Source organism: Anomaloglossus baeobatrachus, chromosome 7, assembly GCF_048569485.1.
Source record: "Anomaloglossus baeobatrachus isolate aAnoBae1 chromosome 7, aAnoBae1.hap1, whole genome shotgun sequence".
Lineage (NCBI taxonomy): Eukaryota > Metazoa > Chordata > Amphibia > Anura > Aromobatidae > Anomaloglossus > Anomaloglossus baeobatrachus.
The window spans coordinates 120,716,140-120,734,229 of NC_134359.1; the positions used below are offsets into that span (position 1 = coordinate 120,716,140).

At 47.7% G+C, this 18,090-nt stretch overlaps 1 protein-coding gene across 1 annotated transcript in view; it reads right to left on the reverse strand.

Moving 5' to 3' along the window:
• LOC142246636 (aldehyde oxidase 1-like) overlaps window positions 1-18,090 on the reverse strand; it is a gene marked incomplete at its 5' end in the record, with an annotated part of 160,702 nt that overhangs the window by 2,725 nt on the left and 139,887 nt on the right. The window contains 5 exons of the mRNA XM_075319703.1: window positions 279-446; window positions 7,072-7,260; window positions 10,091-10,156; window positions 14,544-14,658; window positions 17,305-17,357. Of these exons, the coding sequence (XP_075175818.1) occupies window positions 279-446; window positions 7,072-7,260; window positions 10,091-10,156; window positions 14,544-14,658; window positions 17,305-17,357 (591 nt within the window). The remainder of the gene's footprint in view (window positions 1-278; window positions 447-7,071; window positions 7,261-10,090; window positions 10,157-14,543; window positions 14,659-17,304; window positions 17,358-18,090) is intronic.

Consider the following 18,090-nt stretch of genomic DNA (forward strand, 5'->3'; position numbering starts at 1 on the left):
TTACACAAAATTTGGTTATTTAAAAAAAATAATTGACATTGCAAGAATAAAGTAGGAAATTCAATAGTGTGCCATTGGCAGGAGCTCCAGATATTTCCCATTGATAAGGCTAGCATAGCCATGATATCAAGGTTATGTGCAGTATGATGACAATGTGCCTGTTACTTTGCTGTACATTTGTAATAGGTCATAAACATTGTATGGCTCAATATTGTTTCATGATGTCAAATAGTTGGTTTGTAGCTCATTTTTAAATAATATAAGCTGCAGAAACGTACCATCTTTGTTAGATCATCTTCACAGGTCATTCTAATTTTCTCAGGAGTCACTGGGCTGTTGAGTGTGAATATCTTAGGTGCGCCACGTTCCTTCCGAGCAGAGTCTACAGCATCTTTTATGGCAAAATGTACTGAACTCCCCAAAAACAGGGCAGGTTCACCCACACCCTAGAAAACAATATTGGATATGAATAGTGTTAGGTCACAAACAATAGTCATGTATCTTCTGCATGAGAAACTGCTACCACTTTGTTTCAGTCACAAGGACAAAGATGGGCACATTTATATGACTGGAATTGAATTCTACTCCACCAAAATCCATATTCTAGAGAAAATTAACTTTTTTTGTAATTCACTCATCGCAAATTCAGTGAAAAAGTAGTCAGCTGCCGCCGTCATCTTGTTGAACAGTAAAGGACAGGCAAAAGGTTAAAAAGAAAGTAAAACATATCTCACCAACTGCCCCTGCTGTTCCCTGTCTTCCATGCTTTTGTTGTGTCACCTCTCCAGTTTGAAGTTCTCTCTAGGCCAGGGTTTCTGGCTGCAAGCAGGGTCCAGAGTTAACTTTGCATGCACCGGGGCCTACTTGCAGCTGCAAGTCCCCGACCTAGAGTGGACAGTGAGCCGTGACTTCAAAGTGCAGGGCCCAGAGATCACTTTGTATGTGTAGTTAAATCCAGAGTCGTATTGCCGTCACAAGCACGAATCCGGAGAGAACACCGGGACGTTGGTACAGGACAGTTGGCAGGGAGCAGCTTCAGATGCAAAGTAAGTCTAAGTATTTTTAGATTTTATTTGTGTATGTTTCATGTATTATGCTTTATTATGAGGGACATAATATTTTCAGAGAATAACTTCTTTGTAAATGAAATTTCCCTTTTAAATTCACGCAAACACACAAATTCTAGCTTTGCCAAATCTGCTAATGTCCAACATGTACGAGGAATAAGTTTCTCATGACACAACTTTTATTAGCTGATATTTTTAACACTATTGTGTATTATGGTCAATGGGGTCCATTTCTTGTAGGAACCTAACATTATACTTGCCCCACTCCATCCATACCTGCTACTCATTTGTCCCAGTTCCAGCCTTAGATCTTGCTCCCTTCTCTTATGGCTGGACCCTCTGTACTTATGCAAGGTTACTCTGGTAACCAGCAAACATCTGTGATATCATCACCTACGGCCTTTTAAAGCCAGCTAAGGCAGCTGCCAGCACCTTACTACCACATGCTTTAGCAATTTGTTTCATCTTCCCCCAGTCTTTGGTCCAGTCAGCTGGGTAATCCTCGCAACAACTCCTGTCTGCTTACCAACATTCTACTTTATTGCTTAATTTAACACAGGTACTACTGCACTCTCAGCTCGGCTGTGATAGCTACCTTATTACATATTCATCTCTGCAAATGTGCTACAAGAATGTGTCGCGGGCGGGGAGGAGGGTGTCAGCACACCGCGCTCACCCCTTCTGCTCGGGTCCGGCAGCTGCTCAGTGGTGGCTCGAGCTGTGGGCCGGATCCCGGGGTTTCTCGAGCGACACTCCTCGCCCGTGAGTGAAAGGGGGGTGTTTGTTGGGTGTGGGGATTGTTATAGTTCGTGACGCCACCCACGGTTGTGGTGATTTCACCACCGCTGCTCTGTACGGGGCTCCCGGGGATGGTGATGCGGAGCAGCCAGGTGTTGTGTTGCCCCTCCGTGGGTAGGGGTGGTGATCCCGGGGCCCTGTGATGGAGAAGTGGGTGCGGGGCCTGATGGGCGCAGGGACGCGGGGGCAGCGCTGTGCCTTGCGGCACTGTGGTACTCACTCAGCCTGAGACACGGACACAGTTTGTACGGTAAACCAAACGGCTGGTAGGACGGTCCCACAGACGGCTGCACCTGCACTCCCGGTAGGTGACGGTGATGTCCCTCTTCCTTGCACCTTTGTTTGACTTGTGGTAGCGGTGGATTCCCTCCGGTTACCCGCTCCCCGACTGCAATCTGAGCCGGAGGAGCTCTACACTTTGCCCGCAGGCGCTGGCCCTGAGAAACTGGTGCCGTGGCGGTGGCGGTGTCTCTCTGCTTCAGGTTGGGCTGTTGCCTTCAATCGGGACTTGGTTGTTGGGGGATCTGCGTCCCCGTCACTGACGGATTTGGCAAATCTGGCGACTCCTAGCCTTGCCGGGGTCCGAGAGGCCCCTGCCCTGGTGCTGACTGTCCTTCGGAACACTGCTCCAGACCACCGGGCACACAGCCAACGGGGTCCTTCCAGGAACTTCCAAACGGTCCCCCTCCAGACAGTCACCGCCGTTGCTGACCTTGCTGTTCTGGCCCTCCACAAAGCTGGACCCTTCAGGCTGTCCTTCTCTTCTGTTACTTCACTTGCTTTCCTCCTTTACTACTTTCACTTTCACTTTCTTAACTCCTCTACTTAGCTCCTCACACTTGCCCTGCCTGGGCTTAACTGCCTGGTTTCTTCCTGCCTCCAGAGCTGTGAGCTCCTTGGTGGGCGGAGCCAACCGCCTGGCCCACCCCCTGGTGTGCATCATCAGACTCCTGGAGGAAGGCAACAAGGATTTGTAGGTTAGCTGTGATGTGCCTACCTGGAGTGTGGGGTGTGGTGGTGTTGTGACCCGTGTCCCCTGGCTTGCCCAGGGCGACACATTCCCCCTTAGCAAAATGCAGACCGTCCGCGGGCTGCCGTCCTACACCGGTTTTATTTTTCTGTAAAAGGGGGTAACAGGGTTAAGAAAACATAAATAACATTTTTAATCAAAACTCTTCCCAAGACGGGAGGCACATTTACTTAAACGTTGCAACGGTTTACGGTCACGGCTTCCGCTCTCTCCCACCCAAGCAACCTGGCCCTGATGCTGCCCCTAAAACCCAGGCAGCACCCCTTGACCCACAGTCCAGCACAAGTTACCCGAGCGGGATCTGTCCTTCCCCTCCAGAGGGTGGCCATCGGTTCCTTTGGTGGCTGGGCCCTGGCCTGCTCTGCTCAGGGCCCTCCCTCCAACCTGCCTCTCCGGAGGCGGTATTGCGGAAACGGTAACGGTACCCAACATATTTACAAGCCACTTAACGTTTGTGGTGCCCTGCAAGTTCACGGGCTTGTCAATGGATAGTTCCCATGCAAAACTTAAACGGTCCCCACGGGGACAACGGTGCCGGCTCCTGCCGGTTCAAATCACATCAGCAAATCAGGTAAACTTCAGGCATTTTCATTTTCCTCATTTTTTAAAAAACTTTTAAACAAACTTGAACTCACTGGTGGTCCCAACGGGGACGGTGCAGCGGGCATCCGCTGCCCTTGAGGCGGCTACCACCGCAGGGTGTCGGCCCACTCCGAGACCGAGCGGTACATGGGATTTTCCTCCCACTGGCAGTTCAACCCCGCACCGCTGACAGCCGTTAGGAATGGCGGTGGAGGCGGCATACTTGGGACCTCTTCCTCCATCAACGACATCCCCTTCGGACCTCCAGCCGCGGTGCTGATGTCTGTCTCCCACTCAATCAGGGCCGGTTCTGGGGTTTGGGTGGAATGATCGCGACGCGGCACGGGAGCAGCGGCCCCTTGCTCACGGGCCCCTACTACGGCAACCATCCTTCGCATCTCTGCTTTCCAATCCATCAACTGCTGCAGGCTCTGCGCCCTCACCTTCACGCAGAATCGGCCCAACTCCCGCTCCAGCCACGCAGCGGTCCCGGCGGGGAGCTCACCCGGGCCGCAGTCCTCAAATGCTACTCCGCCTCGTTTCCCCCAGAGCTTGGGTACTCCGGTGGCGGGTATTCCCGCACTCCAATTCGAGGACGCTGCCATTTCTCCATTCGTGTCCCCGTCTTTCTTTAGCTGCGTTGTTACATGCAGCCAGCCGCCATCGCGTCCCCCTTCGCTCTTTTCGGCCCCTCCTCTCTCGGGGCGGGGTTTTGGCCTTCGCGCCTCTACTGCTCGAGAAGACGCTCGAGCGGGAACTTTTCGCGCCAAAGATGGCGGCTTCTGAAATTTTTCTGCCGGATACCTCCGGCGGTAACAAGGCGCACCTCTACCAGACGGCAGAGCGGTAATATCCTGTTCGTGACGCCAAGTTGTCGCGGGCGGGGAGGAGGGTGTCAGCACACCGCGCTCACCCCTTCTGCTCGGGTCCGGCAGCTGCTCAGTGGTGGCTCGAGCTGTGGGCCGGATCCCGGGGTTTCTCGAGCGACACTCCTCGCCCGTGAGTGAAAGGGGGGTGTTTGTTGGGTGTGGGGATTGTTATAGTTCGTGACGCCACCCACGGTTGTGGTGATTTCACCACCGCTGCTCTGTACGGGGCTCCCGGGGATGGTGATGCGGAGCAGCCAGGTGTTGTGTTGCCCCTCCGTGGGTAGGGGTGGTGATCCCGGGGCCCTGTGATGGAGAAGTGGGTGCAGGGCCTGATGGGCGCAGGGACGCGGGGGCAGCGCTGTGCCTTGCGGCACTGTGGTACTCACTCAGCCTGAGACACGGACACAGTTTGTACGGTAAACCAAACGGCTGGTAGGACGGTCCCACAGACGGCTGCACCTGCACTCCCGGTAGGTGACGGTGATGTCCCTCTTCCTTGCACCTTTGTTTGACTTGTGGTAGCGGTGGATTCCCTCCGGTTACCCGCTCCCCGACTGCAATCTGAGCCGGAGGAGCTCTACACTTTGCCCGCAGGCGCTGGCCCTGAGAAACTGGTGCCGTGGCGGTGGCGGTGTCTCTCTGCTTCAGGTTGGGCTGTTGCCTTCAATCGGGACTTGGTTGTTGAGGGATCTGCGTCCCCGTCACTGACGGATTTGGCAAATCTGGCGACTCCTAGCCTTGCCGGGGTCCGAGAGGCCCCTGCCCTGGTGCTGACTGTCCTTCGGAACACTGCTCCAGACCACCGGGCACACAGCCAACGGGGTCCTTCCAGGAACTTCCAAACGGTCCCCCTCCAGACAGTCACCGCCGTTGCTGACCTTGCTGTTCTGGCCCTCCACAAAGCTGGACCCTTCAGGCTGTCCTTCTCTTCTGTTACTTCACTTGCTTTCCTCCTTTACTACTTTCACTTTCACTTTCTTAACTCCTCTACTTAGCTCCTCACACTTGCCCTGCCTGGGCTTAACTGCCTGGTTTCTTCCTGCCTCCAGAGCTGTGAGCTCCTTGGTGGGCGGAGCCAACTGCCTGGCCCACCCCCTGGTGTGCATCATCAGACTCCTGGAGGAAGGCAACAAGGATTTGTAGGTTAGCTGTGATGTGCCTACCTGGAGTGTGGGGTGTGGTGGTGTTGTGACCCGTGTCCCCTGGCCTGCCCAGGGCGACACAAATGTACCCAAAATCAAGTTCATTTCTGCTAATACTGGTGTGGTTACACTTTGTTTCCGCTATCAGGTACTGTTCACATCTTTGTATCTGCAAGTACGTAGTAATATTTCTCCCTGTTATTCCTATATTAATCACACTCGTAACTCAGTCCTGCTGCATCATTGCTGCCAGTCCGTGCTACTTACCTTGATCTATAGCTTCAAGAATCCAACTTACCAGTTGAGGCCATAACACCCCAAAATTTATTTTTCATTTTTGACTCTGACTTTCTCTGTTTATCCTTTACCATCCTAAACATTGATGAATTAAAGAAAAAAGGGGTCTCTTTATTTACAGAAACATCACAACCTTTATTCATGAGCTGCCAATATATTTCAGGCTGGGGCCACACGAGCACTACTGCGAGTGCATTGCATGACACTCGGCTCCCACTCTGCTGCGAGTGTAAGCCAAGTGTCATGCCACTATGATGCGATCCTGCGATCACAGCACAGCCGGAGAGGAGAGGGCGTGCGCTGCGGAGGAGAGGGAGGGATTAATCTCCCTATCTCTTCCATTGTCAGCTGATGCGTGTATTGCACTGCACTAAAGTGTAATGCGAATGCAGTGCAATATTTCTCTTGCACCCATAGACTTGCATGGGTGCGAGTGAAAATTAATTGGATTCCACCTGCAGCATGCTGCCATTGTTTACTCAGTCCGACTAGGGTTGAGAAAAAAAATCACTCATGGGAGCGGCCCCATAGAGTAACACTGGTCCGAGTGGAATGGGATTTTTTATTGCATTCTGCTCGCTCTGTTTTTCTTGCTGTGTGTCATTAGCCTAAGCTCTAAACTTCCTTTCACAGTTGTCAAATTGCAAGATACAACTTAGACTGTCAATAGTTGCCACTATGGGCAAGGTTATTGTATTGATAAGGAAATAAGTTAAGTGATAATTATAGGGGTTGTCAGTGCAAAAAGAATGGTTCCTAAGGGTCAAGGAGCTGTAAAATTAAAAATCATGCCATACTCACCTTATAACACCCACCTGTATCCATCTGAGGCTACCCTGTGGTCTGTGCTAACACAGTAAGAGGAGATGTCACGGTTCCAGCAGGAGCAGGACTACAGCGGTCTGTATTTGGCTGCAGTGGTCAGGCGACTTGAGCATGCATGTTTCATATGACATGCTGCTCAAGATAACTGACCATTGTAGCCAAAAACAGACCGCAGCAGTGCTGCTGCTTTCTGTAATGATGACATCCCCTCTTCCTGTCCCTCCGCACACCACAAAGAGGCCTGCTCTGGATCCAGGTGGGTGTTCGTAGGTGCTTATATACGGTAACTAAGTTTGTTTTTATATCACCAATCCACTGTATAGTTGTATATGCAATAAACTACTTGTACTGATTGCTGTCTATAGATGGCATGTGAAAAAAATCAACAATTTAATAGGGATGCTTTGTAAATATAACGTATTGGAGTTTCTAAAGGATAACTGAGTGACATGACATCTCACCTTAGAGGAGTATATGGTATATGGATTCTTGGATGATCCCAGAAGGGAGACATTAAATTCAGTGGGAACGTCAGACACAGCCGGTATCTTATACGTATCAGGTCCTAATGTATGCATGTCCCCTTGTGGAGAATACGAGAGTTCTTCTGTTGTGTACAGACCAATTCCCTGTATAAAGGCACCTTCAAGCTAGTAGAAAGTATATAGAGAAAACAGAAAAATATATGAAAAATATTAGATACACATTGGAGTTGTAGTCAATTCTACAAATGTAGATGATTAGGTATACAGTATATACTGCTCAAAAAATAAAGGGAACACTTAAACAACAAAATGGTATTTTAGTGTTCCCTTTATTTTTTTGAGCAGTATACATAATAAACCGTATACCTCTCATTTACTGTGCTATAAGCTTATTATTTTTTTTCCAGTTCTGCCACATTATATAGCAATATAAATCTTTTTTTCTGTACAGCTTTTTTTATGGCAAATATACTGTTCATTCATAGCAAATAGCCAATTTCTTTTTTCAGCAGATTTTGTCCTGAATTGCCATTGAATTCACCCTATGTATTCACATAGGCCTCATTCAGACGTCTGTTTTACACATACATGTTCTATCCTTAACGCTGCAGCACATTGATGCCATCTTAGTTTCATCTTAGTGCCGGCTGTTTTTCATGTTTGTTTGATAGGAGACGCTGGAGATACCGTATTTTCTGGATTGTAAGATGCACTTTTTCTTCCCCAAGAACTAGGGGTAAAATGAGGGTGCGTCTTACAATGCGGATAGGGCTTAATAGGGCGGCGGTGGTGGAGCGGGGTCAAAGGAAGCAGGGTTGGTGATACTGAGGGTGTCACTGCAGTGTCGTGGCGGCGGGTGCGTGATTTGACTGCGGGGTCTATTGAATCGCCTGCGGTTGATACGATGAGGCGGCGCGTGCGCAGATTGACGTGATGGATTTCAAGAAAATGGCCGCGGAGGCCTTTTTGCGCACGCACTGCCTCTATGGCCATTTTCTTGAAGTCCATCTCATCAACCATGAGCAATTCAGTGGAGCCCGCAGTCAGATCACCGCCGCAGCGACACCCCATCCTGTGACCCTCCTGAGTCGCTCCACTGCAGTGACACCCCACAGCATGCCGGCAGATCAATGGCGCCCGCCACCGTGACACCCCCGTGACACCAAAGCCACAGTACCGCTAACCCTCTGTCCACTGACCCTCCTGAGACGCAACACCCCCTCCTCTGAGCCTGCAGCATCGCTGAGCCTGCCTCCTGTTACCTTTCTGAGCTGCTCCACCACCGCTGCTCCCTCTGGTAGCATTAGGATTAAGACACACTGGGATTATAAGACGGACACTCATTTTAACATTAAAAATGATTTTTTCCTATTTTCGTTTCTAAATTTGGGGTGCGTCTTATAATCCGAAAAAATATGGTACTTCCTTCAATTTTTTCACATACAAGAATAACTGATGAACCACTGATGGCAAAAACTGACCCTCTTTTCAAACACAAAGAAAATCATTCCAGTTTTTTCACGTAGAATAAAAACATGATGTCTGAATGAGGCTTACAAGGGTGAAGTGAATGTAGAATTCCACAAAAAGGAATTTGAAAAAAAATCATACTGATTTATATGTAGAAAGTTGAGTAAAATGATACTATGATGTCTTATTCCAGAGTCATCCATTATTTTTATTATGTAAATGAGCTGTAAAGGGAATCTGTCACCAGGTTTTTGCTCCCCCATCTAAGAGCAACATAATGTAGAGACCGAAACCCTGATTCCAGCGATGTGTCACTTACTGACCTGTTTGCTGTCATTTTGATAAAATAACTGTTTTCTTTCCTGCAAATCTGGCAGTTATACAGAGCTCATGAATATGCTGGACTACCTGACAGCACGCCAAATAGTCCTCTAATGATAATCTACTGCTGATTAAACAGTGACTTTATCAAAACTACACTAAGCAGCCCAGTAAATAAAACACCCCTGGAATCAGGATCTCTGCCGCTATGTTATGCTGCTCTCAGATTAGGGGGCAAAAAGCTGGTGACAGATTACATTTAACAACTGTGGGTTGGTCACTGATCTCCCTGAGAATCTGCTTCAATAGGTGATTTAAAGTGAAACGAGGCATTACCAGTGTGAGACATGTAATGAATGAAACTTTGCTCTCATGTGTCAGCTCTACAGTGAGATCAGAACTAATAAAGCAGAGCTAACAAAGTAATGAAACAAAGTTCACGTCTGTTGTCCTCATACATTTTCACTCCAGGTGTCCTCTCATGGTGCATCGGCTTCCATCTGACAGGCAGCCAGTGTGGGGGGAGGGGAAGTACAGCAAAGCTGACAGCACTGTAAATGTGTTTGTAATGATACAAGATTCAACTCTGCTGCACTGTGTTGGTTATCATCATGCACAGCTCCGCAGCAGAGCTACCAGTACTATGAAAGGACAAGTGCTGCTGCAAATGTGTGTAATGAGACAAAGTTCACTTCTGCTGTACAGTTCTGATCTCACTGTAGAACTACGTGTGATTAGGAGAGCAGACTGTCAGTCATTACATGTCTCACACTGGTAATGTCCCCTTTAATTTCAAATAGGCTCTGGAAGCAGATTCTCAGGGAGATCTGTGTTCTGAACAACTAAATCATTTATATATAAGAAAAATATGGATTTCATGGGAAGATATCAGAGCGCAGACATCAATGTATCCTTTTATTCAATTTTTTTTGGCCTACATGCCAATATGGACAGCATAGGGGGCTTAAACCTACTGAAATATTCCCTTTAAGTCTGATCTACATTGTTTGTACTTTATTACACTGTGGATTTTTGACTAATCTCTGCGGCAAATCATCAGCACATATATAATTTGTACATTTGCCCCTAGGGCTCCAGATACATAGAGTATAGAGCAATATGTAGAGGACAACAGAAATTATGTTTCTAATTTTCGTACACAGAAATCCTGTAGGGAGATAATATAGCTGTAAAGTTCACATACCTGACCGATGTCTATGCCGGGGTTTATACTTTCTCCAACATCCATAACAATATCAGTGCGGAGATTCTGTTGAGGAGAATTATATTTTAATTAAAAAAGCATCTTTAATAGGTCTGCACATACTACTAGTGGACATATATCCATTTGCTTTAGGGATTGGTGGGAGTCCATGAGTAGGACTCCACTGCCTAAAATACTATGGCATATTCTAGTGACATCTATAATGTAAAAACAAATACTCCTTTAGGCCTAAAACACACTTCTGCAAAAAAAACGTGCGTGTGACACGGTACGTTTTTCGGGTCCGTGTTCCGTTTTTTGGGGCGTTTCTCCGGTACGTGTGGCATCCGTGTGATGGCGTATGCGAGCCGTGTGTACGTGTAAAATGTCCGTGTTTGTGTGTAAAATGCCCATGTATGTGTACGTGGAATGTCCGTGTGGAATGTCCGTTTGTGTGTTGCACAATGTCGTTGATACATGTCGGCTGACAGCAGACAGAGTTGCGCGATGAGAATGAACTCGGGTGAACTTCACCCAACTTCATTGTCATGCCGCGGCTCTGTCTGTGTGCCGCGCACTGATTAGCGGTCACCTGTGAAGGATTCACCAGTGACTGCTAATCCCCCGAGTGACTGAAGTGAGCAGCCCTCTCTCATACTTACCGCTCCCTGATCACCAGCGCGGCGAGGAACAGCTGTGCAGAGAATACGCGGCAACAATTACTTTGAATATGCCGGCCGCTCATTAATCAATCTCGTATTCCCTGCTTTCCCACAGACGCCTGTGATTGGTTGCAGTCAGACACGCCCCCCACGCTGAGCGACAGCTGTCTCACTGTACTCAATCACAGCAGCCGGTGGGCGGGTCTATACTGTGCAGTAAAATAAATAAATAATTTAAAAAAACGGCGTGCGGTTCCCCCCCATTTTAATACCAGCCAGATAAAGCCATACGGCTGAAGGCTGGTATTCTCAGGATGGGGAGCCCCACGTTATGGGGAGCCCCCCAGCCTAACAATATCAGTCAGCAACCGCCCAGAATTGCCGCATACATTATATGCGACAGTTCTGGGACTGTACCCGGCTCTTCCCAATTTGCCCTGCTGCGTTGGCAAATCGGGGTAATAAGGAGTTTTTGGCAGCCCATAGCTGCCAATAAGTCCTAGATTAATCATGTCAGCGTCTCCCCGAGATACCTTACATGATTAATCTGTAAGTGACAGTAAATAAACACACACACCCAAAAAAAATCCTTTATTAGAAATATAAAACACAAACATATACCCTGGTTCACCACTTTAATAAGCCCGAAAAAGCCCTCCATGTCCGGCGTAATCCAGGATGCTCCAGCGTCACCTCCACGCAGCTAATGAAGGCAATAGCGAGATCAGCTGAGCTGTCACTGAGGTTACTCGCGGCCAACGCTGAATACAGCTGATCTCGCTATTGCCTTCATTAGCTGCGTGGAGGTGACAGGAGCAGCGGTGTCTTCTGCAGCTCCAGTCACCTCCATGCAGCAGAGCGACGCTGGAGCATCCTGGATTACGCCGGACATGGAGGGCTTTTTCGGGCTTATTAAAGTGGTGAACCAGGGTATATGTTTGTGTTTTTTATTTCTAATAAATGATTTTTCGTGTGTGTGTGTTTATTTACTGTCACTTACAGATTAATCATGGAAGGTATCTCGGGGAGACGCCTGACATGATTAATCTAGGACTTATTGGCAGCTACGGGCTGCCGATAACTCCTTATTACCCCGATTTGCCAATGCACCAGGGCAAATCGGAAAGAGCCTGGTACAGTCCCAGAACTGTCACATATAATGTATGCGGCAATTCTGGGTGGCTGCTGACTGATATTGTTAGGCTGGGGGGCTCCCCATAACGTGGGGCTCCCCATCCTGAGAATACCAGCCTTCAGTCGTATGGCTTTATCTGGCTGGTATTAAAATGGGGGGGGACCGCACGCCGTTTTTTTTAATTATTTATTTATTTATTTTACTGCACAGTATAGACACGCCCACCGGCTGCTGTGATTGGGTGCAGTGAGACAGCTGTCACTCAGCGTGGGGGGCGTGTCTGACTGCAACCAATCACAGGAGTCTGTGGGTGGGGAAAGCAGGGAATACGAGATTGATTAATGAGCGGCCGGCATATTCAAAGTAATTGTTGCCGCGCATTCTCTGCACAGCTGTTCCTCGCCGCGCTGGTGATCGGGGAGCGGTATGAGCCGGGGGAAGGAAAAAAACGAGCGCCAATGTAAGTATGACTCAGAACAGCAGAAAAAAAGGTAAGTATACTGAATTTAATTAAAAAAAAAAAATAAGATCGCTAGTGTAAAAACGCACACGCACGAAACGTGCTGAACACGGACATACTCCATGTGCGGTACGTGCAGGCACGGACCCATAGACTGAAGCGGGTCCGTGCCTGCGTGCTGCCGGCCAAAAACGGACTTGTTGTCTGTGTAGAAAAGCGTACACACGTACTTACCACACGGACACACGTTCTGTGTGATTTTACGCGTGTGTGCCATCTACCATAGAACAACATGGGTCTCCGTGTGTACGTGTCTCCGGTATGTGCAACTACGTACCGCACACGTACAAATTAAACGGATGTGTGTTGCGGGTCTTAAGCAAACAAGATAAGTTCAGCTAAGTGCTTGTATTTTATTTTTTGAGGATTGCTATAGACATAAAAATGCACTATAAATGCCATTTACTTGGACATAACTTTGAGGTTGGCGGTGGGCACTGTCAAGATTCTTCGGTGCCGGAGCCGGGATCTGGTGGTCGGATTACAATAAGTAAGTGATTTGCATGCTTGAGGTCATGTGCTGACTATATGTCCGAAACCTAGCTCAATACAAGTGATTTGAGCAAGGCCGGATACATCTAAGATCTGTTTCACGCCAGTGAAAAACAGCCATTTTTCACTGACGTGTTAAAAACGCATATGTCCTCCATGTGCCGTGATTCATGGCACACATGTGTTCTCCATGTGCTATCCATGATCCGTGACAGGACATGGAGATCAGGTATTCCAAACTCACCTGTCCCTGTTCCTGCTCTCCGTGGTGCTGAATCTCCGGCTCTGCTGTGTCAGTCTGCTGCTGTGTCACTGCTGCTGCTACTTCCGGGTTGGCAGTGCAGTGCATATTCATGAGAGTTATTAGCCAGCTAGGAAGCAGCAGGCAGCAGTGGCCGAACACAGTATCGCTGGAGCAGGTGAGTATAACAAGCTTTCTATTGCAAAGATGCGTTTTTTGGATTTGACAATCCATGACTAAGACTATAAGGTTGAAACCCGTAGGATAGTCCTCTCTTTGTCCTCATTTTTTGTCTACCCTCTGTGTGTTGTACTTTTTTTTACTGCATTTAATAAAAATTTACAATTTTTAATTATCTCCTGTTCTCCACGAGACGATGGATTTTTTTCTCTTTTCTGACTTATTGTTTCCCACCCGGGCAAGGGTGTTTCCGAGCACTGGCGGTGGATCTGGGATTGAAGAGGGATGAGCTGAATTTTCTTTCTTTTTACATACGTTTTTTTTCTGGTACGTGTTTCACGGATCACACCATAGTGTGGTCCGTGGGACATCAGTGATGCCACAAAAAAAATGGACTTGTCTCCGTGTGGAAACATGGACACGCATGTACACCGCATGGAGACACGGTCAGTGAAAAATCACTGATATGTGCACAGACCCATTGATTTTAATGGATCTGTGTATGTCCGTGATTCTGATACGTGAAAAAACAGTAACATACGTACCAGAATCACTGACGTGTGAAAGAGGTCTAATCAGAATGTAGCCAGAAGTAAGCAAAATGCATAGTTACAGTCACATGATCACCTGCTCCCAGCACCGGAGAATCCTGACAGCGCATCACTCCACAAGGCTGGACAACCCCCTTAAACTTAGTGGTCACTGTGAACATTGCAAGAGTTTAGAATTTTTTTTTTCATAGGATAGGAACATGGAAAAAATAAAACTCAAAGTAAGAAAAATAAACAGTTTGGTAAAAAACTGAATTTCGTGAAAGTGTCAGTTTTCAATACCAAATTCCCTTTATTTTAAACAACACTAATATCAAGACCCTATTCCTCACCTTCTCACACTGATATTCATTAGCTTTTTATATGAAACAATAGTTATAGTGATAGATTCTTCCTGAATAATTAACCCTTTTCATAAAGAAATCAGAAACCATGTCACTTATTAAATAACAGATGCGGGAGTAATAAGATAGTTTATTAACCCTTCTTCCATAAAGATATCATAAACATGAATTTATGCAGGGAATTACTTTGTGCCAGTATGTGGCTGAAGATTCAATTACCTAATTGAGTTTACTTATTTAGAAGCCTGCAGCACATACACCATGTGAGGTTCATTCTCATTTTCATGGATACTTCATCCTTTATAAAAGCATGGACAGTGCCCCTTACCTTATGAGCTCCAGTTAGACTGTCTAGCTCAATCTCAGAAGTGGCTGCACCATAGATGTAATATGGGGCAATGTTTCCTTCTCCTTTATCCCAGTCCATTTCTGTGTCGTATCCCCTAAAAGAAATGAGTATTTTAATAGCAATCTAAAGGGAACCCCCCAGGAATGTCTGTTTTAGCCGCTTGGAACCTATCATCTGATTCCCATGGCGCCCAAACCTGCGGGCAGCATGAATCACATACCGGCTGCATGATTGTTGATTTTAGAGCAAGTAAACCTTAAAGATCCAGACGAGGACCTTAGATGGTAATGACACTAGTCCAGCACTGTCTCCAGCCAACTTTTTCTAGCACTGCTGCAGGTGATTGACAGGTCTCTGACTTGCCTATGTCACGGTCCTAACTTGTGGTGCGGCTTCTGTGCCAGGGCCTTATGTTGTGTCCTTCTGAGGAGCCTATATCCGCATTTGTGCTACGTCTTGCGTGCTGTATTAATATTATTCCTTGCCCTGTAACGGGCCATTCCCTGCACTTGGCCGTTTGCTGGTTGTGGAAGGGGCTCACTCACACACCGCTTACGGGTTATTGCTCTTCCCTTATTTGGGAGTGTTCGTGCCTAGAGCGGCTCTAGTTGCATTCTCTGATTAGTTGTGGTAAGCTCATGGCTCCTGGTTGTTCAGCGATTTGATATTGGTTCTCGACCCCGAACTGAACTCTGACTTGTCTCTGCCTTCTTCCCCCAGACTTTTTCGTTCCCACCTGGTTCCTAACTTTGGCTCCCCTCCTGACTACGCCTTTGCTTGTCCCTTGTGTTTGCATGTACTCTCCTGGTTACCTGAACCCCAACTTGTTTTACGACCTCGCTTCTGTCTTACTTCCCTGAGTCTCGTTGCGTCTGTCGCGGGCGGAGGAGGGGACGCTGCGCTCTCCCACTGCTCGGGTCCGGCCGCTGGTGCTGCTGCTCGGTGGTGGCTCGAGCGGTGGGCTGGATCCTGGGGACTTGAGCGGCGCTCCTCGCCCGTGAGTGAAAAGGGGGTTTGGATTGATTGTGGGGATTTATTGTCCGTGACGCCACCCACGGCTGTGGTGATAATGGTGACACCACCGCTGCTCTGGACGGGGATCCTGGGAGCGGTGACAGGGAGCAGCTTTGTTGTTAGTTTTCCCCTCCGTGGGTAGGGGGTTGGTTGTCTTGGGGCCCGGTGATGGGGTAGGGATGGATGGCAGGCGGGTTACGGGGCCTGACGAGGTGCAGGGTCGCAGGGGCAGCGCTGTGCCGCACGGCATGGTGGTACTCACTCGGCCCAATGATGAAGACACAGTTCTCGGTAAAACGCTCGGCTGGATGGATGGGTCCCACAGACGGCTGCGGTGTTGTTTCTCCTGGCAGGTTGATGGTGACTGCCTTTCCCTGCACCTAAGTACGGTTGATAGTTCCGATGGGTTCCCACCGGTAACCCGCTCCCCAGCTTGGATATGGGCTGGAGGAGCCCCTCTTTGCCCGCAGGCGCTGGCCCTGAGAAACGGTTGCCTTGGCGGTGGCGGTGTCTCCCTCTGTTGGTTGGACTGTTGCCTTCTGTCCGGACTTGACTGTTTGGAAACCCAGGAGGTCCCCTTCACTAATGGATTCGGCAAGTTCACGGCGACTCCTAGCCTTGCCGGGGTCTGAAAAGCCCCTGCCAGATGGTGCTGGCTTCTCTTTGTGTACCGGTCCGGTACCGCCGGGCCACCGCCCGTCCACGGTCCTTACGGTAACTCGGATAGGCCACTCCTGCAGACGGTCACCACCGTCTGCCAACCTTGCTGTTCCGCCCGGGCCACACACCCGGACGCTCTCAGTCAGTTGCTCCACTACCACACTTTCCTCCTTCCACTTTCACTGTCCAAACTAGACTGTCTGTTTTCCCGCCTCCAGGACTGTGAACTCCTCGGTGGGCAGGACCAACCGCCTGGCCCACCCCCTGGTGTGATCATCAGCCCCTGGAGGAAGGCAACAAGGGTTTTGTGTCTGACTTTGGTGTGCCTGCTGGGAGTGTGGGGTGAGTGGGTGTTGTGCTCTGTGGCCCCTGGCTTGTCCAGGGCGCCACACGTCCTCTCGGGTTTGACCCTGGCCTGACTGACTTCCCTCCATCTCTGGTGTCCTCAGCGCCACCTAGCTTACTACCTGTTACTGCACCACTCAGTGACTAGTTCCTCACTCCACTATGGGAGGAACGGTACAGCTTATACGTACATATGAGACCTATCAATCAGCTCTAGCAGCTGGTTGCGGTCTGCAGCTGGATGTTTAAAGATTATATCCACTGAAACTAGAAAGCAATTGTGCAGCCACAATTTGGGTAGCTTAGCTTGAATCAGGTGACAAGTTTCCTTTAATTATAAAAAAAAATTATGAGTCAGGATTAAATCTATCATTACAGAAATCCATTCATATTCATCTTTTACAATAATTATTCAGCATTGATCTCAACTTATAACAGAGCAGATTACATGCAGTCATTTATATTAGCCTGTAATGTGTTAGGTCAGCAGGTAAGTCAGGGGAATTTACTTTATGTTGTTGGGTATGTAAGTATAAACAATGATTCTAAAAAATTAAGGAAATTTGCTAGCAAAGAAAACTAATCCAGTCACTTAATGTCACTGCTCAATTGACTATAAGTGATATCACATTATTCTGGATTGTGATGAATATTTGTTTGACAATGCAAACTGGAGAATTAAACTTTTCAACATTAAAATGGGAAAAGATGCAATATCTACCTGTAATGTTCAATAGCTGAAAGGCTTTGTCTCTCACTAAAAGCTGCAATAACCTAGAAAACAAATATCACATTAATTCAGAAATGTATTTGCACATATGATAATTCAACAGCACATTCCTGCAGCAAAAGTAATTTCATCCTAGTTCAATTGTATATACACATTTTTAACTTTCTCAGAATCTCCAGTGTTTCCTACGAGATGCAGTTTCAACCTGTTTCTCCTACTTGGTGCTAACAGGAAGAAACCGATCCCAAGCAGAAGTCAAGGAGACAGGCTGAAGCTGCATCACTGAGACTCTGGTGAGTAGAGAACAACAGATATAAGTCACTGATCTATCATTTGTTGCCATTAGAAATAAGTGCAAATTCAATCCAAGGAAGGAGGAGGGGAGAAAAAAAATCCAGCACCGAACTAAAAAAATCCTATTTATTCCAACCATTTAAAACATGGATACATGTGCATTTACGCCTGAACAACACATGGAGTGGTGAGCTGAACAATTACTTTATTACCTTTTATTAGAAATAAGTGCAGTATTAGCAGACTCAGTCCACTTATCTAAGAATGGAGATAAAATTACTTATACAAGACAAACAGCCATATAAGAGGAAAAGTCAAAACCAGCAACCACGGGGAATACCGCCATGTAAGAGGCTTATTAATACATTATTATTTATATTTTACTATATTTTGCTGCAAAATGTATCAGAAATGTAACGCATGAGGCTTCTTACAGTAGCTTCTTGCAATATACAGTGTGTCCACCCATTTCCTGTCCATCGC